At 40.6% G+C, this 25,515-nt stretch overlaps 2 protein-coding genes across 2 annotated transcripts in view; one reads left to right on the top strand and one right to left on the bottom strand.

The window, feature by feature from the left end:
- Positions 1 to 236: 236 nt before the first annotated feature.
- On the bottom strand, positions 237 to 8,522 carry Idi1 (isopentenyl-diphosphate delta isomerase 1). The gene is made up of 5 exons (XM_038334248.1): positions 8,190 to 8,522; positions 5,995 to 6,167; positions 5,226 to 5,318; positions 4,717 to 4,847; positions 237 to 2,288 (listed from the first exon to the last, which is right to left on the bottom strand). Exons 1-5 carry the CDS (start codon positions 8,321 to 8,323, stop codon positions 1,971 to 1,973), a joined length of 849 nt encoding a protein of 282 aa, XP_038190176.1. The 5' UTR covers positions 8,324 to 8,522; the 3' UTR covers positions 237 to 1,970.
- The window catches only part of Wdr37 (WD repeat domain 37), a 61,754-nt gene continuing 44,606 nt past the window's right edge, over positions 8,368 to 25,515 (top strand). The window contains 4 exon segments of the mRNA XM_038334246.1: positions 8,368 to 8,650; positions 10,150 to 10,284; positions 15,090 to 15,170; positions 24,480 to 24,657. Of these exon segments, the coding sequence (XP_038190174.1) occupies positions 24,520 to 24,657 (138 nt within the window). The 5' untranslated portion in view covers positions 8,368 to 8,650; positions 10,150 to 10,284; positions 15,090 to 15,170; positions 24,480 to 24,519.

Below are 25,515 nucleotides of genomic sequence, written 5' to 3'. Positions count from 1 at the left end.
CTCCCCAACACTTGATTGCCTTTACACAGTCCCAGGTCGCAGTCTAAGACCACTGTTGAGTGTGACAGCCACTAGATATATAAAGCTACTGAGAAACAACTATATGTAGTCAGTCCCCAATTCGTATAAAATAAAGCTAGAAGTTACTTTAAATACATTTAAGGTATACAACATTTATCATTTTAAGATAAAATATGCAGACTAACCTATTATATCCAGATTATTAACAAACCAGACAATATTAAAATACTTTATTTTTAATTTTCAATAAATATCTGCTACATAGCTGTATCTTCAAAGATAAATCAATTGTCCTGAGTTATCAAGAAATTAAAATTTATAAAGTTTTTGTAAATAAAAAGTATTTATTATACAGCACTTAAGTCTAAAGTTGTCTTAAGATCTCAAATTTGACACACCAATGGCAAGTTTTAAACAGTACATTAATCAAGACACAATCTCAACATATGCCTGTTCTATAACATCAAAATCTCAGTCTAATATATGCTTATAACATCTACCTATTCCTCGTCACCTTCCTCACTGCTATTCCCTTCCGTTTCCACCTCTAAAGTAAGCCCGGCCTACAGAACAGTAAGTGGTTCTCTACCAGAGGGGTCTCTGCTCCTATCGGACACTTGGTATTATCTACTGAAATTCTGGTTGTTGCTGGGCATGATGGTGCATGCCTTTAATACTAGCACTTGGGAGACAGAGGCAGGTGCATCCTGAGTTCCAAAGCTAGCCTAGTCTACAGAATGAGTCTAGAAAAACCAGAGCGACACAGAGAGACCCTGTCACAAAACTCATCCCCCTCCCTGTTTTTTCTGTTGTCTTAGCAAAGGGGTGCTAAATGCTATTGAGTTTAAGGGTGCAGATATGCTACTAAACATCCCACCCAGGTCAGACCCCTATAACAAAATTATCCAAGCCCAGTGCTGGTGGTGCTAAGAGTCTTCTCAACTCCTGTGAAGAACTCGCTCCCACTTTGTGACTAACATCTCTTCCACCCTAATGACGAACAGATTTTGTTAAATGGTAAATAACTATTTAAAAGAATTAACCAGTTACCATAACCACTAAAAAATAATAGTTAACTTTAAGCAATAAAATAATTTCAGGACGGCTAAAGCATAAAATCACCCCAAAATGACAGAAATTAGCATACAGAAAAGGCTTTTCAAAACTGTGGGCCAAGCACCCAAGGGTTCAAACCAATTGTATATTAAATTTGATGTGCACTGATCACAAAGCATAGTATAACCATACACATTGGCATTGACACTGTGTTCAGTGCTACAACCAACCCAGAGATGAGGTGACGTGTGAATACATCAAATACAACGTCATATTGTACAAGACTCGAACTTCCCGAACTTTAGTTTTGAAGGGAGTCCTGAGATTAGGAGAGATGACTGGATACCATTTACTCCCCCTTGAACCTGCTCTGCCTGTTCTTACTGTTATAATTATTTTAAGGACTAGGAACTCAACAACCCATGACCTCATGCCTGCAAGGCAATCATAGTACCACTGAGTGTATCCCCAGCCTTGACCATTTAATCTATTAGTGCTGTTTTGAAGCAACTAAGCAATCTCTTTTGCTCATTTTTTCTGGCCTATAATAAAATTTAACGGTATAAAAACACTTAGGAATAGCAAAGTGTTCTGAAAATGTAAAAAATGAAGAGTTCTACTTATTTCTTCATCATACAAATACATCATCATGTATTTGGACAGGCTAAATTAAGTTTTATTTATGGCATAATTTTGCAATAACCTCTCATATCTTTTATAAACAGCAGTGCATACATACACACTACAAAACTGAAAGACAATTGGGTTTTTTTCTCAAATGAATTTTGGTTGTAAAATACCTATGTATTATACAAGGGAGTCCAGTTCAAAACAAAACAAAACAAAAAAAACCATTCTTACAAGGTAGAAAAATTTTCAATTCATTTATACATTTACATTCTATGTATTTTCTCATGGTCAACAAACTGACTCAAATGGTTTAAGTTATCCCACCATTTAAAGAGAAAAGTGTCTGCAATAATTTTAAACCATGGTGTTAACTTAATTTCACCACTGGCTGCTTTCTGCATCATTTCTTTGAGTTCTTCCTTTGATACATAGCAATAGCTTTTAATCTCATTGGGATCTGGATTCAATGTTACATTCTTCCTTAGAAACAAAATATAATCAATTTCATGTTCACCCCATATACCATCAGACTGAGCCTTGTAGTAAATTCGTGTTAGATAATGCATTTCCTTTGGATCAACCTACAACATAAAAAGAAAACTCGATTAATAAGACTATCAATGAGGTCAGGCATAGGGGTACATGCCTTTAATCCCAGTACTCATGAGGCAGAGGTAGGTGTTTCTGAGTTTGAGGCCAGTTTGATCTACATAGTGAGTGCTAAGCTAGTCAGGGATACGCAGTGAGATACTGTTTCAAAATATTAAAAGATAAACTAATGACAAAAGATAACCTAAAACCAACACATTTCAAGAATGTCTTTGTCTTTTAAATTGTTTTTGTGTACGAGTGTCTTCCTCCATATGTGTCTGTGCACCACCGTGGTTCCCGGGAGACGAGATGAGAACAACGGATCCCTTGGAACTGGAGGTAGAGGATTGTAAGCTGCTGTGCTGGTGTAGAGTACTAAACATGGGTCCTCTGGAAGGCAGCCAGTGCTCTGAAGTGCTGAGCCATCTCTCCAGCCATTTAACAATATCCTGAATAGCAGCAGTGTAGCTTTATAATCAGAGCTTTTAAAGTAATATTCTCCTATTGATGATATATGAAAAATTATTACTATTTTGAGTGTCTAAATTTTTTATTCCCCAGACCAAACATATGTCAAATTTTTTCTAAGTATTAAAAAATAGTTACTCAAACTAGAATGTTACTCAATATAGAAAAGTTTCTCAAAATAGAATGCATTCATATTTTGCTATTAATATTGCTATTACAAAAAAAGTTTTTTTTTTGTTTCAATAGATGTGAGATACTTCGTCTTAATTTTCAAAGAGAACAATTCAGTAAGAAGGCATGGTGGTGTGCATCTTTAGTCCCAGCATGCTGGCTGGAAGCTGAGATAGGCAAATCTCTGTGAGTTCAAGGATAGTATGGTCTACACAGTGAGCGCCAGGCTAGCTAGCCCTATATTTTGGTTTCTTAAAATCACAGTCCTAGTTTTGCTCAATATTGATATACCAGTCTATTATAATTGAGCAAATCAGAGAAGAATGCTGCCTTGTAGACATCCTTAGGAACATGAACCACAAATCTAAGTGAATTGAAACAACTTTTTCCTTCCTTTGAATTGTTTCCTTAAATTATACACACACACACACACTTTATTTTTATTTTATTTATTTTTTTCTTTTGAGGCAAAGTCTCTCCAAGTAGCCCTGGCTAGCTAGAACTTGCTATGCAGATAAGTCTGGCCTGAAACTCGGAGCCACCAATCTCTGCCTCCTGAGTACTACGATTTAGCTCAGTGACTTGCCAAGCATGGATGAAGAGCTGGGTTCCATCCTCAGCACCACATAAACTACACAAGGTACATACTTGTATTCTCAACACTAGGAAAATGAAGGCAGGTGGATCATCAAGATCTTCAGCTACATGAGATCCATCACATCTCAGGAAGAGGGAGGCTGGAGAGAGAGCTCAGCAGTAAGAGTACTGGCTTGTTTTTCCACAGGACTAAGGTTTGAGTCCTAGCACCAACATGGCAGCTAACAACTAGCCTTAACTCTAGTTCCGAGGGACTGAACTCCCTCTCTTTTGGCTTCCTCCGTACTGCATGCACATGGCACAAGAAAAACAGAGACAAAATAAAAATAGATATTAAAAAAGTTTTGAAAAGAGGCTGGAGAGATGGATCAGCAGTTAGGAGTACCACCTACTCTTCCATAACCCGGGTTCAGTTCCAGCATCCATGTGGGGCTCAAAGCCATTTGTTACTCCAGTTCCTGGGGCTCTAACACCCACTTTCTGGTCTCCTTGGGCACTAGGCACATATGTGGTGTACATCAATGTAGGCAAACCATAAAATAAAAAGGTTTTTTTTAAGAAAGAGAAACAAAAATTTGGCTGAGTTTGGAAGGCATGCCAATAATCCCAGCATTTAGGAGGCAAAAACAAGCATATTGTTTGTTGGAAACCAGGATGGGCTATAAAACAAGACACTGTCTCAACAAAAACAAAACAAGTCAGGCGGTGGTGTACACACCTTTAATCCCAGCACTTGGGAGGCAGAGGCATGTGGATGTTTGTGAGTTCGAGGCCATCCTGGTCTACAGAGCGAGTTCCAGGACAGGCTCCAAAGCTATAGAGAAACCCTGTCTCAAAAAACAAAAACAAAACAAAACAAAACAACAAAATGCACATAATATTCTAATATTCCTTATTGAAGGGCTAATTCTATAAATTAGGAAGCTATAAAGCACAGACCTGTACTACTGTAATCACAGCAATTTGGGAGACTGAGGCAGGAGGATTGGGCTATATAGTGAAACTCTGTCTCAAAATAAAATTCTTGGCCTGGAACTGTAACTTAGTGGAAGTGTACTTGTCAGGAATGTACAAAACTCTAGGTTCTACTCAAAGCATTGCTGAAAATTTCTTTTTGGTTATCAGTCAATATTGAAAGAGTGATTTAGATTTAGGCTGCAAGCTATCTGATAGACTAATTACCTCTTCTAAGGGTATTCCCAGTTCCTCTTTCAAGCGCCTCTGTGCAGCTCGTTTTACACCAATGGCATCGTTTTCTTCAAGTTCACCTGGATTACTTAATGGATGACTACAGCAACTATTGGTGAAACAACCTGGAAAATATTAATATGAACCAAGATAAATTTTTCTTCAAATTAGATCTGAAAGATCATGGAAGTTTTATAAGTAGTCAGATAAACAGAGTTTTAAGTCAGTTACAATGGGCTACCTATATTGTTTTATTTGTTTTTCTTCTATATTATTTTCTAAAAGACAGTTATAAACAAGTTTTAGTGCTTTCTTAAAACCAAGAAGATGAAAACATAGAGATAATTCAGATATTAAGGTTATACTCATTGGGTAAGTTTATTAAAGTAAAATATAAATAAAGCCATTTACCAAGCTATTCCTTTTGGACCTTGGCACTAATAAGCTCAATCAGATTAATATAGTTCCCAGTAGAATCTACCTTGTGCATTAAATATACTAACCTGGAAAGGTAATTTTAGCATCTGATCTCTGCTGTAACAAGAGCTTATTTTCAGTATTAAATAAGAAGACACTAAAAGCTCGATGTAATAATCCTAAAAGCAAAAAGAAGTATGACTGGTTAGAAAATGCCCGTTATTTGTCCAGTTTTCCCTCTTGCAGATGAGAATATGACTAGGAATTTGCTGAGAGTTGTGTTATTAACAGGAATTTCTGTACGGCCGTTATGGAGAATAGTTCCAGCACACCAGTAAGACTCGGTCACCAAGCAAAAGGAATGGCAGCGTCGGCAGCTTTGAGGCAGGCCAATCGCTTTTGGTAACCACTAACCCAGGTCATTTAGTTTCCTGCTGTGAGTGTGGTGTGTGGTGTGTGTGTGTATGTAGGTTCATATTTCCCTTCAACACCTAGTCTTCAGAATAAGAGGCTTGAGTAGTCTGTTAATAGTCTAATTCTTCTCTATGTGCCCAGAATAATTCTCAAGCAATTTAGTAAGATACACAAAGTGGAAAGAAATATTACAGGAGAGGTAGCAAGGCAGATTTTATTACTATACTGCTTAACTGGAATGAAATGTAAAGTATCATTAAGAAATGGATCTCTCAGCACTCGGGAGGCAGATTTCTGCAGAGTAGCCATCCAGAGCTACACAGTGAGAACCTCCCCAGCCCCAAAGGGGAAAACATTCCTTTTATCCTAATATTTTTCTCAGCTAACTGGAAAAGTCTAGACAAATCACTTTATAACAAAGACTATATATTAAAACAGTACCTTTGTCAATGTTTTCATTCAGGTGACAATTTTTCTTGGTATCAGCCCCAATTTTATTGTCATTTTCATCAATAAGAATACACATCTCTGCCAGAAGTTGAACCTGTTGTTCATCGAGATGGCTGGTATTTATTTCAGGCATTGTGAGAGAATGTCTGATCTGACCTAAAACACTGACATTGAGAAAGGTCATCATATTAGCATTTTCTAAATAGTATATATGTAGTTAAGAATATCAAGAGTCGAGCTGAGGAACTAGTTCAGTAGTAAGCTTGTAATTATGCTTACTGTTCCCATCTGCCACCTCACCATTCCATGGCCCTTAGGCTTCTTCAAGGATGCCACTGGCCAAACATTCGCCCCTACCTTGACCCGTCATTTCTCTTACAGACAATCACAATTAGCATTCTACGATAGCTGCTCTAACATGGCAACTCAGTGTTCTATGCAAATTACTGAGCAGACGCCTCTTGGAGCATTGGAAAGCCAACTCTTCTCTCTTGGAGTATTTTTCTGTATATATTTTCCCATGCGTGATCTGGCTCCAACCTAACATTTCATTCTATTTTTCCACAACAGTCTCTGGATTCTTTATTATATGTTCCCACAGTCTTCCCGAGTACTTTTACCATTCACTTCTCAGCACAGCTGCTAAAGAACACTACACATCAATGTTCATTAAAATCCAGTTTTCAAATTCCAATTCACAATCATATAGACAATGTCCCAGTAAGATTTTACCCAATTTTCAACCTGGGCTCATAGTTGGAAAAGATTTATGCAACTATTTTGTCAGTTCTCCTATTGGCAATATATAGATGATATTTTTGATGAAGAGGCAAAAACTTTATTCACTATATTCAAGTGGATGCCTTAGAACAGTTCCTGGCATTTTTTTTTAAAAAAAGGCTAATTAATATAGTGTCAATTCTGTCTTTATAAGTGCAAGAACTAGGCAATGCCTAAACTAGACAATGTGAAATTAAGTGCAGCTATGTTCCAATCAGTCTTTAATTTATGGACACTAAAAATCTAAATTTCACTTAATCTCCATATCACAAAATGTTTTAAATTTTCTCCAGAAAAATATTTATAACGTATTAGGTTATAGTTCAAACATCCTGACCTTAGTGTAGACACTTAATTTTCTGAACTCTAACTCCTTAAGTATTTTGGTATTTTAAATATTTCTGTATTTTAACATATTTTGCACCTCTTTATCCAGCACTTTCTAACTTTTGTAATGCTTCTAAGAGTATCTTACATATCTTCCCAGTTTTTTTTAAAATAAGTTTTCCCACACTATTTTGAACAATCCACGTTCTCTAATTTCAAACATACAGATTACTGGAGTTGAAACATACCACTGAACGGCTACCTAATATAACTTTCTAAAACTAAATACAGTACAGAATAAACTAACTGGGGGAAAGGGGAATATCATTGATGACAATGAGGCTAAAATATAGAATACTAAATAAACAGAAAGGAGGTTAATTATTACATAAAAGGACAAGCACTGTAAGAAGTAAAAATGGACTTGAACTCACAGGATATATTTACAATGTTCATAGACTAATTTAAAATCCTAAAGTAGATTTCATTCTTGTGGAATTATTAAACTTTTTGAACAACGTCTTTAACTCATAATGCCGGGATATTAAGAAACAACAGATTACAGAATAAAATTATTCATTTAAAGATAAGAAAAATACACATCATCGAACTCAAAAAAAAGATAAAACCCACATGGACATTTAGCAACTACAACACCTGCAAGTCCTCAAACTAGAAGAAAGCAGCTTAGGAATTGACCTATTTATTCAGTACTGGACGAAGAGGGGTGAGGTGCTCCAAACTGAAGCAAAGACTACATTTTCTCAAGTCAAGTCAGATCCCTTTTTATAATTCAGCGTCCCAAGGGCTATGAGCCGCAGTATTTCTTGTACTTTGGATCGCTCCTCAGGGCATTTCCACGGAAAGCCCGTGGACCCGATGCACTGCCCCTGGGACACAATAGACCACCCACGCCCGTCCAAGTGGATCAAAGCCTAGACTGAGGCAACGGTACCAGGCGGCCAGAACTCAGGTCCCAAATGGCGAGCAGAGGTGGGAAACCGCGTCACCTCAGCCTCATCCTGGCACCCGGCCCCTCCTGGTACCCTCGCTCCATCCTTCACCGAAGTCACACTTACCAGAGATTCCTGCTAGAAATGCTGTGAAGTCCTGAGCGCCTTATTTCAACGCTCTTCGCAGCAAGCCCCGCCTCCAGGCCCCGCCCCCTAAAGGCAAGTCCAATCACTTGCGCCAGCCCTCGTCCGCGCCACATAGCCTCAGCCAATTGCCACTAGTGTAAGCCTGACGTCTACGGCCTCGCCAGGCTTGCGCTCGGTGGCACCACCTCCCTGGCGCTCGGCTCCGAAAAACTTTCCGGAGGTTTCGAGAAGTGGCTGCGGAACTGGGCCGCGGTCGAGGGTGTTGGCGGTTCCTGGTGCACAGCTGGAATGTCCAGCACGTCTGGCTGCCTCGCGGAAGGAAAGCTTTTATACCGGGAAGGCGTCTTGAGGATGGTGCGACATCCTCAATCGCATCAACCAATCGATCAACCAATGGCACCTTCGACCATGCCCGGGCTCTCCAATCAGCTGGCGGCAAGGTCAGGGCGTGTCCCAGACGCTGCTCGGGTGTGTGTGCGTGATGATGTCAGACGCCTTGAGACAGGAGCCCTGGCGAGTGCAGTTCTTTACACCGGAACGTCTCAGCTTTTTTACCTTGTGACAGGGAACCTTGGGGGCACTGCCCAATCCAATGTTCTGTCCTTTAAAATCCGATCTAGTAGGACTTGATGAAAATTATGAAAAATCAAGAAATCATTGTTAATAATGTTAGTTTGGAGGATTTTCCCCTACCTCCCCAATATGCTATTCCAGAAAGAAAAGTTTGTACATTTGCAATGCGGAATAAATTGGAAAAGCTGCTTTGCAATGCGGAATAAATTGTTCAGCAAAGTTTGTACTGGATTAATTGATAGCCATTAAACCATCCCGTGACAATCCATTCTTAATTTAGGAAAGCAAGGTTATACGTTCACAATCTTTCACTACAGGTTAGATGAGGTTTGTGTAAGTGCTTAATAATTATGAGATATGTAATTGGGAAAAAGTTCGTTTATTACATCAAATTATTTAATTTTGTGTAGTGTATGTATTATGTGTACGTTCAGGTACATGATGCCCTCTTCCTTTTTTTTTTTTTTTTTTTTTTTTTTTTTTTTTTTTTTTTTGGTTTTTCGAGACAGGATTTCTCTGCAGCTTTTTTAGAGCCTGGCCTGGAACTAGCTCTTGTAGACCAGGCTGGCCTCGAACTCACAGAGATCCACCTGCCTCTGCCTCCCGAGTGCTGGGATTAAAGGCGTGCGCCATCACCACCCGGCTTTTTATTTTCTTTTTTTGAGGCAGGATCTCACTGTAGCTCTGACTGTCCTGGAACTCTGTAGATCACACTGGCCAGAAACTTACAGAGTTCACCTTCCTAGTGCTGGGATGCACCACTACACCTGGTTCAAGAATTTGAAATTTAAGAGAACATTTCGTACTGATACTTTATAATTCACTGATTTTAGTTGTAAACTTAAAAACATATTTCCTATGTATGATTTTGTGATATACATTGGTCATTTGGAAAATTAATTACTGAATTAAGCAAGTCTTCTTTTCCTTTTTGCTCATGGTTTGGATAGAAAATGTCCCTCAAAGGTCATGTGTTGAAGCTTGGTCCCCAGTGCAGCAACACAGCAGGACTCAGAGGTTGAGCCTGGGGTCATGATATCATAAGCTTTATGATTTTATCAGTGGATTAATCCCCTTAGTTCACTGGCAACTGAAGGAATATGTTAGGACATAATGGAATTTTTCAGACTAGAGCCTAGTTGGAGGGACTAGGTCACTGGGAACACATTCCCATAGATTATATCTTTTTTCTGCCCATGCCTTTCTTGGTTTCAGTAAGGTGATCAGTTTTGCTCTCAAGCCATTTCTATCATGATGACTGCCTTTCTGTCCCCACAGGCTTGAAGTCAATACAGCCTTAGTAACCATGGACTGAAACTTATGAAATGATCAACTAAAATTAATAATTCATCTTCTGTTTACTCAGGTATATGATCACAGCAATGGAAAGCTAATTAACACACTCAGTTTGAGAAATAGTCAATGAGTAGAGTCCGAGGAGCTGGAGAGGTGTTTGTGTACCCCTGGTTGAAGATCATACCTGAGACCTCTTGCATGTCAGGTGAGCATGTATCGCTGGACTACATATCCAGCTCTTTATTTCCACTTTTATAAACTCTGAGACACCTTCTCACTTAGTTACCCAGGCTTGCCTTCAACTCACTCTATAGCCCAGACATGCAGAGAACCTGGGATCCTCCCATCTCAAGTTTCTGAGTAGTAGTGGCTACACACCTGAGCCACCGGGCTGGTTGATTCTGCCTTATGACCTCGCTCCATATTCTTTGAATATTTGGAATCTTTTAGAAAGTGAGAAAAACCATCTAGTGTGTATGTGTGTGTGTGTGTGTGATTAGGTTGGAGGAGAATATTCTTGAAATATGTATTTAAAACACAGCATTGGAGAGTTGGGTAGATGGCTTAGATGTTGAAGTGAAAACGTGAGGACTTGAGTTTGATTCCCAGAACGCTCATAAAAAATATGGGTGAGCCAGGTGTGGTGGCACACACCTTAAACATAGCACTCCGGAAGCCTAGAGAGACAAATGGATTTCTTTTTTTTTTTTTTTTTTTTTGGTTTTTCGAGACAGGGTTTCCCTGTAGTTTCTAGAGCCTGTCCTGGAACTAGCTCTTGTAGACCAGGCTGGCCTCGAACTCAGAGATCCGCCTGCCTCTGCCTCCCGAGTGCTGGGATTAAAGGCGTGCGCCACCACCGCCCGGCTACAAATGGATTTCTTTGAGTTTGAGTTAGGAATGAGTTCTAGGCCAGCCAAGGCTACCTAGGGAAACCATTCTCAAAATCAATCAACAAACAAAACAATTTGAGCATGGTGGGGTATGCTGATAAATCAAGATTTAGAGAGGAAGACAGATGAATCCCTGGGGCTCTCTGGGCAACCAGCCTGGCTTATCTGATGCTATCTAGGCCAAGAGAGACCTCCTCTCTAGTGAAAGGTGGCCAGTGCCTGAAAAATGCCATCCGAGGTTGGCTTGTGGCCTAATGTGTGGGAGATTACAACAACGGTATTCCTGGGTAGGAAGGCAACCTGCTGGAGAATATAGGTCACTGAAGGCATACCCTTGTGGCTATAGCTGACCCTGACCCTCCCGTTCTACTTGCTTTTGCACAAGCTCAGGAGCCCAAGAAACCATGGACAGAAACCTCTAAAACCATGAGCCCAAACAAATCCTTCCATGTTAAAGTTATCTCTTTCAGGTATTTGGTGATGGACATACAAACGCTAGTAAGTAGAAGAAGCATAATCATTGCTGTATCTGACAACATTGGCAGGTTTTGCTTGTGTATGTGTGTGGGAGTCACTTTATAGTTCAGATTGGCTGGAAATATGTGTAGCCCAGGCTTGTCTAAATATCCTGGAATCACCCTTTTCAGCTTCCAAGGTCTGGAATTATAGTTTGAGCTACCATACCCAGTAATAATATGGTTGTTAAGTCTTTGGTGTTGTTTTGCAGGAGAAATTTGTAAGAGTTTGGAGAAGTACTCTAGAAAAAGCCTAGAATGTTATATTATTCTGGTGTGAACTCTGAAGACCAGAATACAGAAGAAATGCAGACAGGAAGCACTGCTCTGGAGGCCTCTGGTGTTAATAGAAATTTCATTTTTTTAAAATATTTATTTATTTATCATGTATACAATATTCTGTTTGTGTGTCTGCCTGCAGGCCAGAAGAGGGCACCAGACCCCATTACAGATGGTTGTGACCCACGATGTGGTTGCTGGGAATTGAACTCAGGACCTTTGGAAGAGCAGGCAATGCTCTTAACCTCTGAGCCATCTCTCCAGCCCTAGAAATTTCAAATACTACATTGGGTATCATACAAGAGGCCACTCACGTTACATTCTAGCTAAGAATTTATATTTTCCTCGCATTCTGAGACTTTCTAAGGTACTAAGTTTAAAGGTAATGAACTCAGGAAAGAAAATTCAAGACAGCTTAGTGTTCAGGTTATACTATAGTCATGACTGGAGGCTTTTTAGATATACTTTCAGTGAGAACTGGAAGTCAAAAGCAGAGAAGAAAGATTGGAGAAGCAGGCAGTCTGGCCAGAAGAGCAGCAAGTCAATGTCTGAGACACAGAAGGGTGTGGTTGTTAAGGAGATTTGTAGCCACAGATCTTTATGTTAAGCAAAATAAGCCAAACTCAGAAAGACAAGACAAGAGTACCTTACTTCCTATCATATGTGGAATCTATATTTAAATCTATCTACACGTTTACACATTTTTGAAGGGCAAATAAGTAGAAGGGACTATGGTTGTGGAGAAATAGGTTTAAAGGAGTGTTTAAACAATGGCGTAAATAATAGAATATACATAAAATGAAACTAGTAGGGACTATTTGGGGGAGAGGAAGGAGACCAATGAGGGGATAGGAGGAGCACAGAAGGGCAATAAAGGGATTTAATAAGAATAAACTATAGTGATTATATGTATAAAAATGTCCCTCTTTTCCTCTCTCCTCCTCTCCCTCCACCTCTGTCTGTCTGTTTCTCTCAGTTTTTTCAGACAGGATTTTTCTGTGTAGTCCTGGCTCTCTTAGAACTTGCTCTGTAAACCAGGTTGGCCTTGAACTCAAGAGATTAACCTGCCTCTGCCTCCCAAGCGCTGGGATTAAAGGTGCGTACCACCACTGCCTGATGAGACCATCTCAAACAAAACAAAACCACAAGCAAAATGAAAAGAGATCTTGCAATTTGCACTGGGATAGTGAAAAAAATGCCTTCAAGGAATTTTGGTAACTCTATCCAGCATGGATGCAGGTGTAAAACTGTAAACCCATTTTGACTGTCCCCTGAGATTACTGCAGAGCCACAAGGTATAGGCCACTGAAGAAATACTTTTCAGAGGTCCAGCTACTCAGAAACTGATGCCAACACTGCTGTGACCCAAAGGGTCTGGATCTGGGCAGATGTCCATATGATGCTGGTTTTGCAGGCTTACAGGATACAAGAACAATGCAGTCATGGAGGATTTCACCAAGTTTTTAAAGGAAAGCTTCAGAGCACAGGGAGTGCTCAGTATCTGCACGGTGATATAGGAAGCCATGAATGTGAAACTCAAGCTGCAATGGAGACCCCAGAGTGCGGGAGATGCTAGAAATGGAATATTTACTAAAGAAAGCCACAGTGGCTGGAACCAGCCCAAGAGAGAGGCATGTAAACTACAAAAGGCTGTCCAGGCTCCACTATGTACCGTAGACGGATATGGAGCTATAAGCTTTAATGCTTTCCATGCTGAACTTTGGTCTTGCTTTGGTCCAATCCAAATGCATCATTCTGAATGTATAACAGAAGTCTTTCCTGTATGTATTGGTCTCTGTATACAATTCAGAGTCATACAGCTACATCCACATGGTTAGTACGCAAAGAGATGAGACTTGGGAATTGTACCTTGGAATCCTTCCCCTATTCATCTCTGTATAACAGCAATATTTCTTTGCTGTTGGAAGATGCAACCTGTTTTTATATGGACTCATAGCTAAGCTCTTGAGGACCTAAGTTCAGTTCCTAGAGCCCATGTCTTCACAATGACATCTTTGTGTACACTCTGAGATGGTGAAATGTATACATGCATAAGCTCTTTTATGCAAGTCAGATTCATACAGCTGCTTCTAAATGGCTAATATTACGTACCAAGAAGAGTTTCATTTCTGCCTCTTACTCTGTAACTTTAGGCTGTTTTTTCTTTAAACTTTTCTTTTTTCTTATTTTATGTGTACAAGTATTTCACCTATATGTATGTACACTGTGTGTGTGACTCATGCCTGAGGTCAGAAGAAGGCACTGGATCCCCTGGAACTGGAATTACAGACAGTTGTGAGCCATCTTATGGGTGTTGGGGATTGGACCTAGGTCTTCTGTATGAGCACTTAGCCCTTCTTTTCTTTTCTTTCTTTCTTTTTTTTTTTGGTGGAACTCTAAATATATCAAAGATAGAGTGTACCTCCATTAACAGTATCTTAAGGGACATCTAAATGAGGTTGCTTTGTTGCAAACAAAGCCACCTAGTGGATACTTGGGTATGGAATTGCAATTCATAACGCTTTCTGCTGGCTACTGCTAGTAGCAGAATCTTATGCATTGTTACTAAATAAAATTTTATTTAAATATCACAGCCCCCAAGTTTGACAATAACTTCCCTGAGAAATCGAATCTTTCGGTTCATTTTATAGAATTATTTCTAGTGGTAAGCTTTGATTATTATACTTAATACACAAGCAGTCCCCCCCCCACTTTCTTGTACAGAATGCTTTGGTTATTTGAGTCTCCAAATAAGATAAATTTGTTTCTTCTCCATCAAACATATTGTATTACTGCTTCTTGAACCTTAACCTTTAGTTCTATTTTATAGGAAGAGGAAGAATGTTGACCTGCATAGGAGGGAAATACTTTCATGCTTTTCCTTTAAGTGAGTTTTAAACACCCTGTTAAAGTTGCTCGTAAAGACAGGGAGGCTGTTTATGTAATGGTTCCAGTCTGTTATGTAGGTCTTCCCAACCTAGATTGAAGTCAAAAAAAAAAAAAAAAAAAAAAAAAAAAAAAAAAGGGCAGCTCAAGTCCCACCTTTTGCAGTGAACAGCTGATTCTGTGTTCTCTTCTTAGCCAATGGTGATCAGATATTTCAGAAGGAAACTGGGTGAGTCATCTTCTGCAGATAAGCTGAAATATTAATAGTTCTATCTCCATCAGACTCTCCTGCGGCCAGATAGCAGGGCTCCCATAGAGCTGCCGGAGAAGTGGTACCCAGCAAGTCAGCCTGTAAAGCGGGTTGGATTCGAGAGAGTCTGAAATCCATTAAGTTAGAGTACACTTGACCTTGCATTTGAATAGATTATTTTCCTTTCCAGTCGTTGGGCTTGCGCTAGTTTTTAGTACAGATGGACTTAAAACCTGCCTGACCGTGGACCCCTCACCGGACACCTGCAGTGGTAAGTACCCACGGCTCCAGAGGCTGCGTGTGGTTTTCCATGGTACCGACGCTCCAGGGTCTCCGGGAGCCATTCCTGCAAGGGTCCTATGTACAACCGTGTTTGTAGGGTTTAGGATTTGGGGAGTAGCTGTAACTGTGTCTGGCATTTTGTGGAAGCGCCTGACAGGGGAAGTGCTGGGCCTGCTTCCGCCACCAGGGGGCGTCATACTCGTTCTCCCGCAGTCACTCGCTGGGTCTTGGCTCTGCTCACAGCTAGGCCACAGTGGAGGCCGCCAGGAACCCACGCCAAAGCCGCAAGCCGAAACAGGAGACCGGCCACGCGCGATAGGCTCGTGGGACTGTGCGAAGGAAATCAGGGAAGAGCTTCCGCAGCCGTTAGGTGTGGGGCGGGGCTTCCGGGCTGTGGGCTGTGAAGTGTATCTGAGGGTGGGACTTCCGCAGTTACCGGAAGTGCGGGCGCGCCAGTTCGGGTCGCCGGGTCGTGCCAGTGAGGGAATTGGCCGATTTTCTACGCTGCCTTGGGTCGGTCGGTCCTGGGCAGCTGCTTGGGGACCCACGACTTGAGTGCAACCCGGGCTGGCTCCAGGAGGAGGCAAGTGCTGCTGCTCTGACAAGTGACGCCATCTTCCCCGCTGTCTGACTTGGCGTCCTTCCCGGGTGCCCGGAGGAGGTGAGGTGTCGGGGTGGCGGTGGGGACGAGCTGGTCAAGGCTTCGAGGTGGACGAGGGATGCGGTCCTAACCCTGCGCGCTCCCTCTGGCTTCCCTGTGTCTCCAAGTGGTGTCTGCCAGGCTGTGTGTGCCCTGGGGGGAAAGCCCTTGGAAGGGCTTTTGAAGACGGTGACCTTCGATCCCTCCAAGACGGGGGGTACGGCCTCTGGGAAAGGATGGGGGACGGAGAGTGGAGGGTGAGCTGATGCTGAAGTGGTAAACCCCCGCCTCGCCTTTGTTTCTCTTTCTGAAGACTTCTCCTTTCCTTTCCCCTGTACACTTCCACCTCCGAAGGTAGACATTAATTTTAAGACATCTCAACAGACCCGTTTTACTAAAAAGTCGCATAGATATGTGATCCCAATTTATGAACCGACATAACCTAGCGATTGATCAGGTTCTTAGAGGTTTTATCATCCAACTTGAACTCAACGACGTTCCTTGTGCTTGAAGACTCCGTTAGCTCTACACCACTGTCTTGCACGAATGTAGATTGCTGGGTAGTTTCTTTGAAGTTCAGATGGGTTTCCGTTAAATTGGTTATTTTGCCTTCAAAGCATTACTGAAACTGTTTACCTCTAAATAAGCAGTACAGCTTAAGATAATATGCCACCAGGATACCATTCCCTTTCTAAGAAATATTCAATTGTGCTACCTTCCCAGCTGTTTTGGTCACTTTCCTGATCAAATTCGAGTGTTTGTAGATTCCTTACGACATCTAGTCCCCATACTTGAGCATAGTATAGAAATATGACCTAAGTGGAGTAGAAGCTTTCCATTAGTGTTGCCCATAGGAGACACTAGAGCAGTAGCCAGTGGCCACATGTAGTGATAGCGTGACCGTAGTGTTTATGTCAGCCACATTTTTGCTGTTGGAAGGTTGTGTATATATCAAGGCTTGTAAAAAGTTCTGAACTCAAGACCTTACTAAGTAAGTTTTCTTCTTGTTCTCTTGCTCTGTGTTGATACTACTACTACTTCTTTTTATTTTTTTTATTTTTTATATTCTTTTTTTTATTAAAAATTTCCATCTCCTCCCCTCCTCCTCCCCCTTCCCTCCCCTTCCTCCCACCCATACCCCCACTCCCTCCCTCTCCAGGCCAGAGAGCCATTAGGGTTCCCTTCACTATGTAAAGTCCAAGGTCCTCCCAACTCCCCCCAGGTCCAGGAAGGTGAGCAACCAAACTGACAAGGCCCACACAGAGCCCGTCCATGCCGTAGAGTCCAAGCCCATCGCCACTGTCCTTGGTTTCTCAGTCATTCTCCACCGTCAGCCACATTCAGAGAGTCCGGCTTGGTCGCATGTTCCATCAGTCCCATTCCAACTGGACTTGGTGATCTCCCGTTAGTTCTGTCCCACCGTCTCCATGGGTGAACACACCCCTCACGGTCCTGACTTCCTTGCTTATGATCTCCCTCCTTTTGCTCCTCATCAGGACCCTTTCTTTCTTTCTTTTTTTTATAGATATGGTTGTCTGTAAACTTACTTTGCCCTTGACTTTAGCTAATATTGTTGGGATTGGGTATTTCCCCCAGCAATTTATTCTTATTCTCCCTAAGAGTTTTCAGTTATCCTGTCCTGATTTCTCTAAGGAAATTTTTTTTAAAAATTTCTATTAAGTTTTATTCTAGATTTGAATTTCTTTTTTCAGTTATTAAGATAAAACGTTGGTGGTAGCTTATTTAATTAATGATGATGGCCAGCTCAGTGTCATCCTTGGAATTGATAAGTTTGCATCCTATGCCTTCAACTCACCAGTGACAGAACATTTTAAGCAACTAAATGCTGGTGACAGATTTCCAAGCTTGCTTGTAGAGACCATTCCCTCTTCTGATACTGGTTAGACATTACATTGGTGTTCCAGTCCTCTAGGTGTTACTCTAAAAGTACTATTATAATAAAGTAGTAATAGTATTAACTTATTGAATTTCTGGATATTCAGTTACATTTTATACTACCATGTACAAATTGTCTAACCATTCTTTTACATATAATTAATATTTTTGAAATAAACCAAATATTTGTTTTGAAATAAGGCAGGTATCTTTTATCTTGGAAGAAAAATAAAGTCCTTTTTGCAAGGTATGGAATGGAGAGTAGTGTTTTATATCATTTAAAGTAAAAACATAAACTAAGAGTTTGCTATACTGCTTAAAAAACTACTTCAGCAAGCTCTTGTTTTGGTCCTGTGTACTTAACAAAAATCTGGTAATGTGGGTAGTAACAATTTAATATTGAACATACATACTAAAAAGGACCTTTTGAGAAGAGAAAGCTACGTGTTCATTTGTCGTTTCATGCTATGCCATTTGCCAAGGTGTGAATTCAGTACATTAATAGTGTATGTTGAGATTTACTCATTTGTTAAATATGCTGCACTAAAGTTGGACATGTATAGTTCTGCCTTGCTTACAAATAGCAGAGAATATGCCTGTGACTGCATGTAATAAGGACAAATGTGTTTGACGACCGTGAGTCAGTTAAGAGTGCGGGAGGAAGCTATATTGTAGCTTTCCCTTTAGTGTTTTCTGTCTCGTATCAGTGCTGATCTGTCTGTTGAATTGTGTAGATGTGTTTTGAAAGAAAACACTTATGTTTTGGAGCATCAGATTTCTTTCCCTTTTTAAAAAAGTGTATATAGGTGAAGTAGTACATAGTAAAAGTAACTTTTAAAAATATTGTGTGTGTGTGTGGTGCTGGTGATGGAATCCATATCAACCATGCTTAGCAGTCTTCTTCCCATTGAACTACATCCTGTCCCAGATTTTTCTTTTCTACTTTTTTTCTTTTGAGACAGAATCCCTCTCCGCGTGGCTCTGGCTGTCCTGGGACTCTGTGTAGACCAGAATGACCTTGAACTCAAGAGATCCACCTGCTTCTACCCAATCCTTCTTCCCTGCAGTGCTGGGGTTAAAGGCATCTGCCACTGTGTCTGTGCAGACCAGAGTGAAGCAGTTTTCTTTCTTTTTTCTCAGTTGTCTGATTAATATTCTGTTTAGTTTGTAAAATACTGTCAAACTACTTATGAATTTGAAAATTCTGCCTGACAGTGATTTTGTGTTTATCGGTCATTTAAGTCTCATAAGCATTCCTTTGTAGTAGTTTTTCAGCCTCAGGTCTGCCCACCATTGACGTTCCTTCATTTACTCGCCATACTTTCTGTTTTCACTTGTCTAGCTTGGGTTTCAGGTATACCATTTCAATAGTTCTTTTTTTAAGTTTTTATCTTATTTATTTATTAAAAATTTCCACCTCCTCCCATCCTCCCATTTACCTCCCACGCCGCCCTCCCCCTCCCCCTCACTCTCCAGTCCTAATAGAAGTCAGGGTGCTTTGCCCTGTGGGATGTCCAAGGCTCCCCCTCCATCCAGGTCTAGGAATGTGTGCATCCAAACAGACTATGCTCCCAAAAAGCCAGTACATGCAGTAGAATCAAAATCCGGTTCATTATCATTGGCTTCTCAGTCCGCCCTCATTGTCAGCCACATTCAGAGAGTCCGGTTTGATCACATGCTCGTTCAGTCCCAGTCCAGCTGGCCTTGGTGAGCTCCCATTAGATCAGTCCCACTGTCTCCGTGGGTGGGCGCACCCCTCGCGGTCCTGACTTCCTTGCTCATGTTCTCCCTCCTTCTGCTCTTCATTTGGGCCTTGGGAGCTCAATCCAGTGCTCCAGTGTGGGTCTCTGTTTCTATCTCCATTCATCGCCAGATGAAGGTTCGGTCTGAATGGTTGTCCTCAGCCTCAATAGTTCAAGTACAAGTGCTTGCAACCTCATTGTCCTTGCCAGGATGTCAACCCCCAAACCTCTGAATTTTTTAGTAAATCAAACATTTAATTAGTTGTATCTGCATAAATGCATGGCACATGAGTGCAGTGGCCACCGAAGCCAGAAGAGGGAATCAAATCCTCTAGACTTCAGAAGTCTAGAGTCTAGGGCTGGCGCTGCAGATGGTGGTGGATTGCCCGCCTGTCCCTACAGTGAACTTGGGTCCTCTGGAAGAACAGTGTGGACCCCTAACTTCTGGCCACTTATTTTTTTGAGACAGGGTTTCACGTAGCCCAGGGTGGCCTTGAGCTCCCCCCTCCCCCTTCTCCCACTCTAATTACTCTTATATTAACATAAGAGTTTGGAATGAAGATAGTGCCTGTAGCTTTCAGGTACTTTTATTTTTTTTTTTTTTGAAGTGGTGTAAAGATAAGGAGATGATAATAGGATCTCCATTAGTTTCTTATCACTTGAGGCCAAATTTCTAACACAAAGCAACTCAAGCAGGGCAGGGTTTATTTTGATTCCCAGTTGAGATGAATCCAGCCCACCAAGGCTCGTTGTCAGGAGAGCTCTGGTCCAGGGCACCAGTCAGGAGCACAGAAAGAGCTGGCGTTTGCCAACTTTCTTCTTCCCTTGCGTTCAGTCCTGGACCCAGGCCCATGATGTTGACTGCAGAGCTAAGATGTCCTCCCCTCTACTCTCTAATACACTCAAATATGTGTCTCCTTAATGTCTCAAGTGTTTCTTAATTAAGTTAGGTCAACAGGCACCGGACTGTAGATTGCTTGGGAAAAGGTAGAGAATATAATTAATATAAGGGCAAAAATAAGGTGAAAAAGGTGTCACAAGACTAACAAGAGACTACAGTTCTGAGAGGGGCTGGTAGTACTTGTGGTATAGGAGCTATAGCTACAGAGACCAAGTTTAAAGCTGTGGGTGTGTGGACACGTCTGGTGGGTTCAGTGCTGGGTTTGACCTCAACAGTACCATTTTGTTTAACTTGAGGGCTAGCTTTAATAAGTACAGTCTGCTTTTCAGACTACTAACCTTACATCAGTGACTGTTAGAGGAAAGACGATGGTAAATGTCATCTGGAAAAAAGCACCAGACAAATTATTGGATTCCAACAGTCACTCATTTGCTCAAGACAACTAAAACCATTGCCAGTGATGCCTAGAATGACAGCTAACAGCATATCCCAGTTACAGAAAGTATGAGGCAGTAATTGGAAATGCACTGTGTACATACTGTGTCAAGAGCTGCACACAGAATGCTAAAGTGAGACTACTTGTTGTATCCTTTAACTGGATAGATGAAGAATAAAGTTCTCGGATATATAAGTGTGAGCTTGCAAATTCTGACTGTGGACTGTAGACCTAGAGCTAGCTACTGCAGCAGCAGTTCAACTGAGTCTACCAGTTTTCTTGAAAGACAAGTGAAAACCTTTAATTGGATATTTGACTTCATGGTAGAAACTGCAGTTTTGTTTGTCTGCTATTCTGTCAGTTATTTCTCAGTCTTCACAAATAGGAGTTATAGGTGAAAATCCTAAATCCAGGATTCTTACAGAAGCAAAGGTTGGCTGACGCCTTGCTGTTCGTTCTAGCAAAGAGAGACCAAATATTGTCATTAGTTTACCAAACTCAGCATGTTACATACCTGTGGGTTTGCTAATAATATACTAATATTGTGGAGGCCCTGGAATGATAAAAGGATCTTTCCTACTCCCATCACTGATGAGGTTAGAACTCCAGAAATAAAAACACTGTTTTTGGGGAAAAAAGAGGAAGGAAAGGCTAACACATTATTAAAATAATTTCCCAAAGAGTACAGTGAAGTACAGTCAGGAACACTGGACATTATACAGAAAACAAAATAAAACTGAAAGATGGAGAAAAATAAGTAGACTGGTTAGGTCCTTTGGGACCTGAAAAGTTACATATAATATAGTTTTCTTTTCCATTGTATATTATATACTCCTAACTTGATGCTATAGAAGTCTGCAGTCAAGGAACAGCAATGGGCTCAGGCAGAAACCAGAAAAAGAAAGAAAGAAAGTAGACCTTTGTGTATGACAGATGGTAATGAGATGCCTTTCTCTGTAGGTTTGGCATCAGAGAAGGGCTGGGTGAAGAGCTGGGGTTTGCTTGTATGCTTACTCTTTTTTCTTAGGTGGCATCAGAGAAAACCTAGCAGAGACTGAAGAAGAGGCAGACTGGAAAGATGGCTCAGCAGTTAAGAGCTCATGTTCTTCCAGAGGACCATGGTTTTATTTCTAGCAGTCACATTGTGGTTCACAACCATCTGTAACTCCAGTTTTAAGACATCTGATGCCCTCTTATGGCCTCTGTGGGTACCAGGGATGCATGTGGCACACAGACATACATGCAGGCAAAACACCCAAAGCATGAAGTCAAAAGAGGTTACCCCTCTGTAGTGGCAAGGAAACTGGGGAATAGTAATGAACACCCCTGATTCTCCAGTCATGATGATCTGAGTGGGGCGGAAGAGGAGGCTGGCTATTGTGCTACCTTCAGTTGTGATAGGAATCCTCCTCATGTGATGGCACATGAGTAGGGGGCCTTAGCTGAGTCTCTGCCTTCCTTGTTCACCTGTCAGTAGCTGAGCAATACTCCTGTTTGCCAAAGCGGCTTTAGGAAAGGTGTGCTGTAACCAATCCCAAGACTGATGGCGTTACATCCAAAAGGTCAAGGTTTCAATTAAAAGTCAGTTGGCATATGAAGAACCAGGAAAATCTCAACCCCAATGAGAAAGAGAGAGAAATTAAGAACAATAGGTGCCTGCACATTTATGACACTGATATTAGAATTATTTGACAAAGATTTTTAAATTCACCATCATAAAGCTGTTTTAAGTTTCATATATAAAGTCATGCAAATACAGGCATCTGATTTTTGACAGGTGTCAGAAACACTTGTGCTGGGAAAACTGTATATCCACATATAGAAGATTTAAATTAGAACCTGTTACTCTGTACAAATTGATTCAAAATGGATCATAGATCTTCATGGAAAATGGGAAATTTGAAACTACTAGAGGAAAACACTTCAAGATACAGTCATAATCAAGAGCTTTCTGATCAGTACTTCAGTTACTTAGGAATTAATTACTATCAAGAATTGACAGATGGAATTGCAGTAATTAAATAACTGGTTCCAGCAAAAGAAACAAAATAGTGTAGAGATACTCTCTAGAACAGGAGAATTTTTTCTATCTATTCATCTAATAAGGGATTGATATTTAGAATATAGAGAGTTTTAAAAAATTAAATACCAAAAGAACAAACAATCCAGTCAGTAAGTAGGGAAATAAATTGAGCAAATACTTTTCAAATGAAGAAATACAAATGTCTAATGTTCAGCATCTTTATCCATCAGAGAACTACAAATCCAAACTGAATTGAGATTTTTGTCTCACCCAATTAGAATGCCTGTTACCTTAGGTGGCTTTCTGTTGCTGTGATAAACATCATGACCAAAAGCAACCCAGGGAAGGAAGGGTATATTTGATTTCTAGTCTGTTCCAAAGCAGGAACTCAAGGTAAGAACCTAGAGGCGGGAGTTGAAGCAGAGATGGAGGAGTGTAGTTTACTGGCTTACTCCCCATGGGTTGCTTACCCTGCTTTCTTATACAACCCATCTCATCGTGGGCTGAGCCCTCGCTACATAATCGTTAAGCAAGACAGAACTCCCATAGACTTGCCTACAGGCCAATCTACGCAGGCGTTTTCTCAATTAAGAGTCCTCCTTCCAGCTGGGAGGTGGTAGTGCATGCCTTTATTTTAATTCCAGCACTCAGGAGGCAGAGGCAGGCAAAGCTCTGTGAGTTCGAGGCCAGCCTGGTGTACAGAGCAAGTTCCAGGACAGGCTTAAAAGCTACACAGAGAGCCGGGCGGTGGTGGCGCATGCCTTTAATCCCAGCACTCGGGAGGCAGAGGCAGGTGGATCTCTGTGAGTTCGAGGCCAGCCTGGTCTACAAGAGGTAGTTCCAGGACAGGCTCCAAAGCCACAGAGAAAACCCTGTCTCAAAAAACAAAAACAAAAAAAAAAAAAAAAGAAGAATGCGAGGCACAAGCCCAATACACAGTAATCTTTTGTATTTTGTATATTATCAGTTAACATGAAAAACGAAGAAGTGTTTAAATGCTAAAAAATATAAAAAAGATACTTTAGTGAAATTAAGAAATAGGTTGCTCATTTAGAAGTAAACTGGAAACTGCTGAAAGAGCAAATGTTTTCATAGGTTTGAAGTCCCAAATTGATAAACAGATTTAACAGAATTCTTTTTAAAGTTACAGCAAGAATTTTTTTTTAAAATATATATATATATATATATATATATATATATATTGTGTATGGGTGATTTGCTTTCAGGTGTGTCTATGCAGCATGTGTGCCAGGTGCCAAGTCAAGGCCAGAAGAAGGTGTCAGATCCCCTGGAACTGGAGTTACAGAGGGTTGTGAGCCACTATGTGGGTGTGGAGAATTGAACTCAGGTCCTCTGAAAGAGCAGCCAGTGCACTTAACCACTAAATGATCTCTCTAACCCATAAAGTAAGAATTTTTGATATTAAAAAAAAATCTTGTGAAAATTAGATTTGATCAAGGAACTGAAATAGCTAAAACAGTTTTGAGAAAGTTTTAAACAACAGGATTCACTGTAAGATTTCAACACTTGAGTTCTAAACTGTATAGTGGGTACCAATCTTAGCAAGAGCTCAAATTGGAAAAAAATCTTCACCTTGTCTGCTGGTTGTTTCAATTGGCTGTATCAGAAATGAAGTACTTGTTTTCCCTGCTGCTTTTAGCTTATTGCAGGCGTGACCAGGACACTACCTTCTAGAAGTAATGCCCACAGAAAGCGGAAGCTGTTCAACTGCTCGCCAAGCAAAACAAAAGCGCAAATCTCATAGCCTTTCCATACGAAGAACTAACAGCTCAGAACAAGAGAGGACTGGGCTACCGAGAGAGATGTTAGAAGGACAGGTAAGTCAGTGTTGGTCAGTGCCCATTTTAAAGAGGGTTGTTATGCTGGTAGTGCATGTGGGTTTCTGAAGCAGAAGGAAGACTTAAACTGCCAAACCTTTAAAAGAACACAGTAAATTCAGCAGCATACACAGAGATAGAATTATATTTTTTGGTTTATTTTGATTATTACTATTATTATTTTGTTTTTGAGACAAGGTCTCTCTATGTAGTCCTGGCCATCCTGGAACTCAATATGTGGATCAGGCTAGCCTTGAACTCATGGAGATTCACCTGCCTCTGCCTTCCTAGTGCTGGAATTAAAGGCTTGAGCTACCATGTTTGGCTAATATCACTATATTTATAATAATAACAGAAAGATACAGCTATGACAGCATGGACTCATTTTACTCTTTGTACATGTTAGTTTTCTCTAAGAAGTTTAGCACTAGACTTTTCAGACAGGTTTTCTGTTTCTAATGGTCTAAAGAAAAGGGGAGAATAAGTTTTGATGCTCTTTTTGTTCTCTGAGGTGACTTAACTTGTCTTTGATTTTGTCTCTGCTATAGTGAGTATACTGTTCTTTGATGAATACACGACTGATAACGTTCATTTTTGCATGTATTTTTCTAGTGCCTTTGTAGAAGTCAAAATGTTAGGATATTTGAAGAGTATTATTGTAAAGTCTAGATAAAGTATATTTTATTAAAATAATCATGCAGTATATGTCTATATAAGTATGCACCTATGCTTTTTGTTGCAGGATATTTGATCACACTGTGAACCTGAGATTGTGTTATTTATTGGGAAAACCTGTTTCTAATTGTGGTATGGCTCAGGCCTAGCAGATACCTTTAATTCAAGAGCTTTCTGCTTGAC

The sequence above is a fragment of the Arvicola amphibius genome, chromosome 6 (genome assembly GCF_903992535.2).
Source record: "Arvicola amphibius chromosome 6, mArvAmp1.2, whole genome shotgun sequence".
NCBI classification, from domain to species: Eukaryota; Metazoa; Chordata; class Mammalia; order Rodentia; family Cricetidae; genus Arvicola; species Arvicola amphibius.
Note: the sequence above shows the minus strand (reverse complement) of the source record. Positions and strands in the feature narration are given on the sequence as shown.

Excerpts from the sequence above, each read along its gene's own strand:
- Idi1 (XM_038334248.1), bottom strand. The coding sequence starts at position 8,323 with ATGTGGCGCGGACGAGGGCTGGCGCAAGTGATTGGACTTGCCTTTAGG. Across the intron at positions 6,168-8,189 it reads ATTTCTAGCAGGAATCTCTG|TGTTTTAGGTCAGATCAGAC; the intron begins GTAAGTGTGACT and ends TCTCAATGTCAG. Across the intron at positions 2,289-4,716 it reads TGGGAATACCCTTAGAAGAG|GTTGATCCAAAGGAAATGCA; the intron begins GTAATTAGTCTA and ends TTTATGTTGTAG.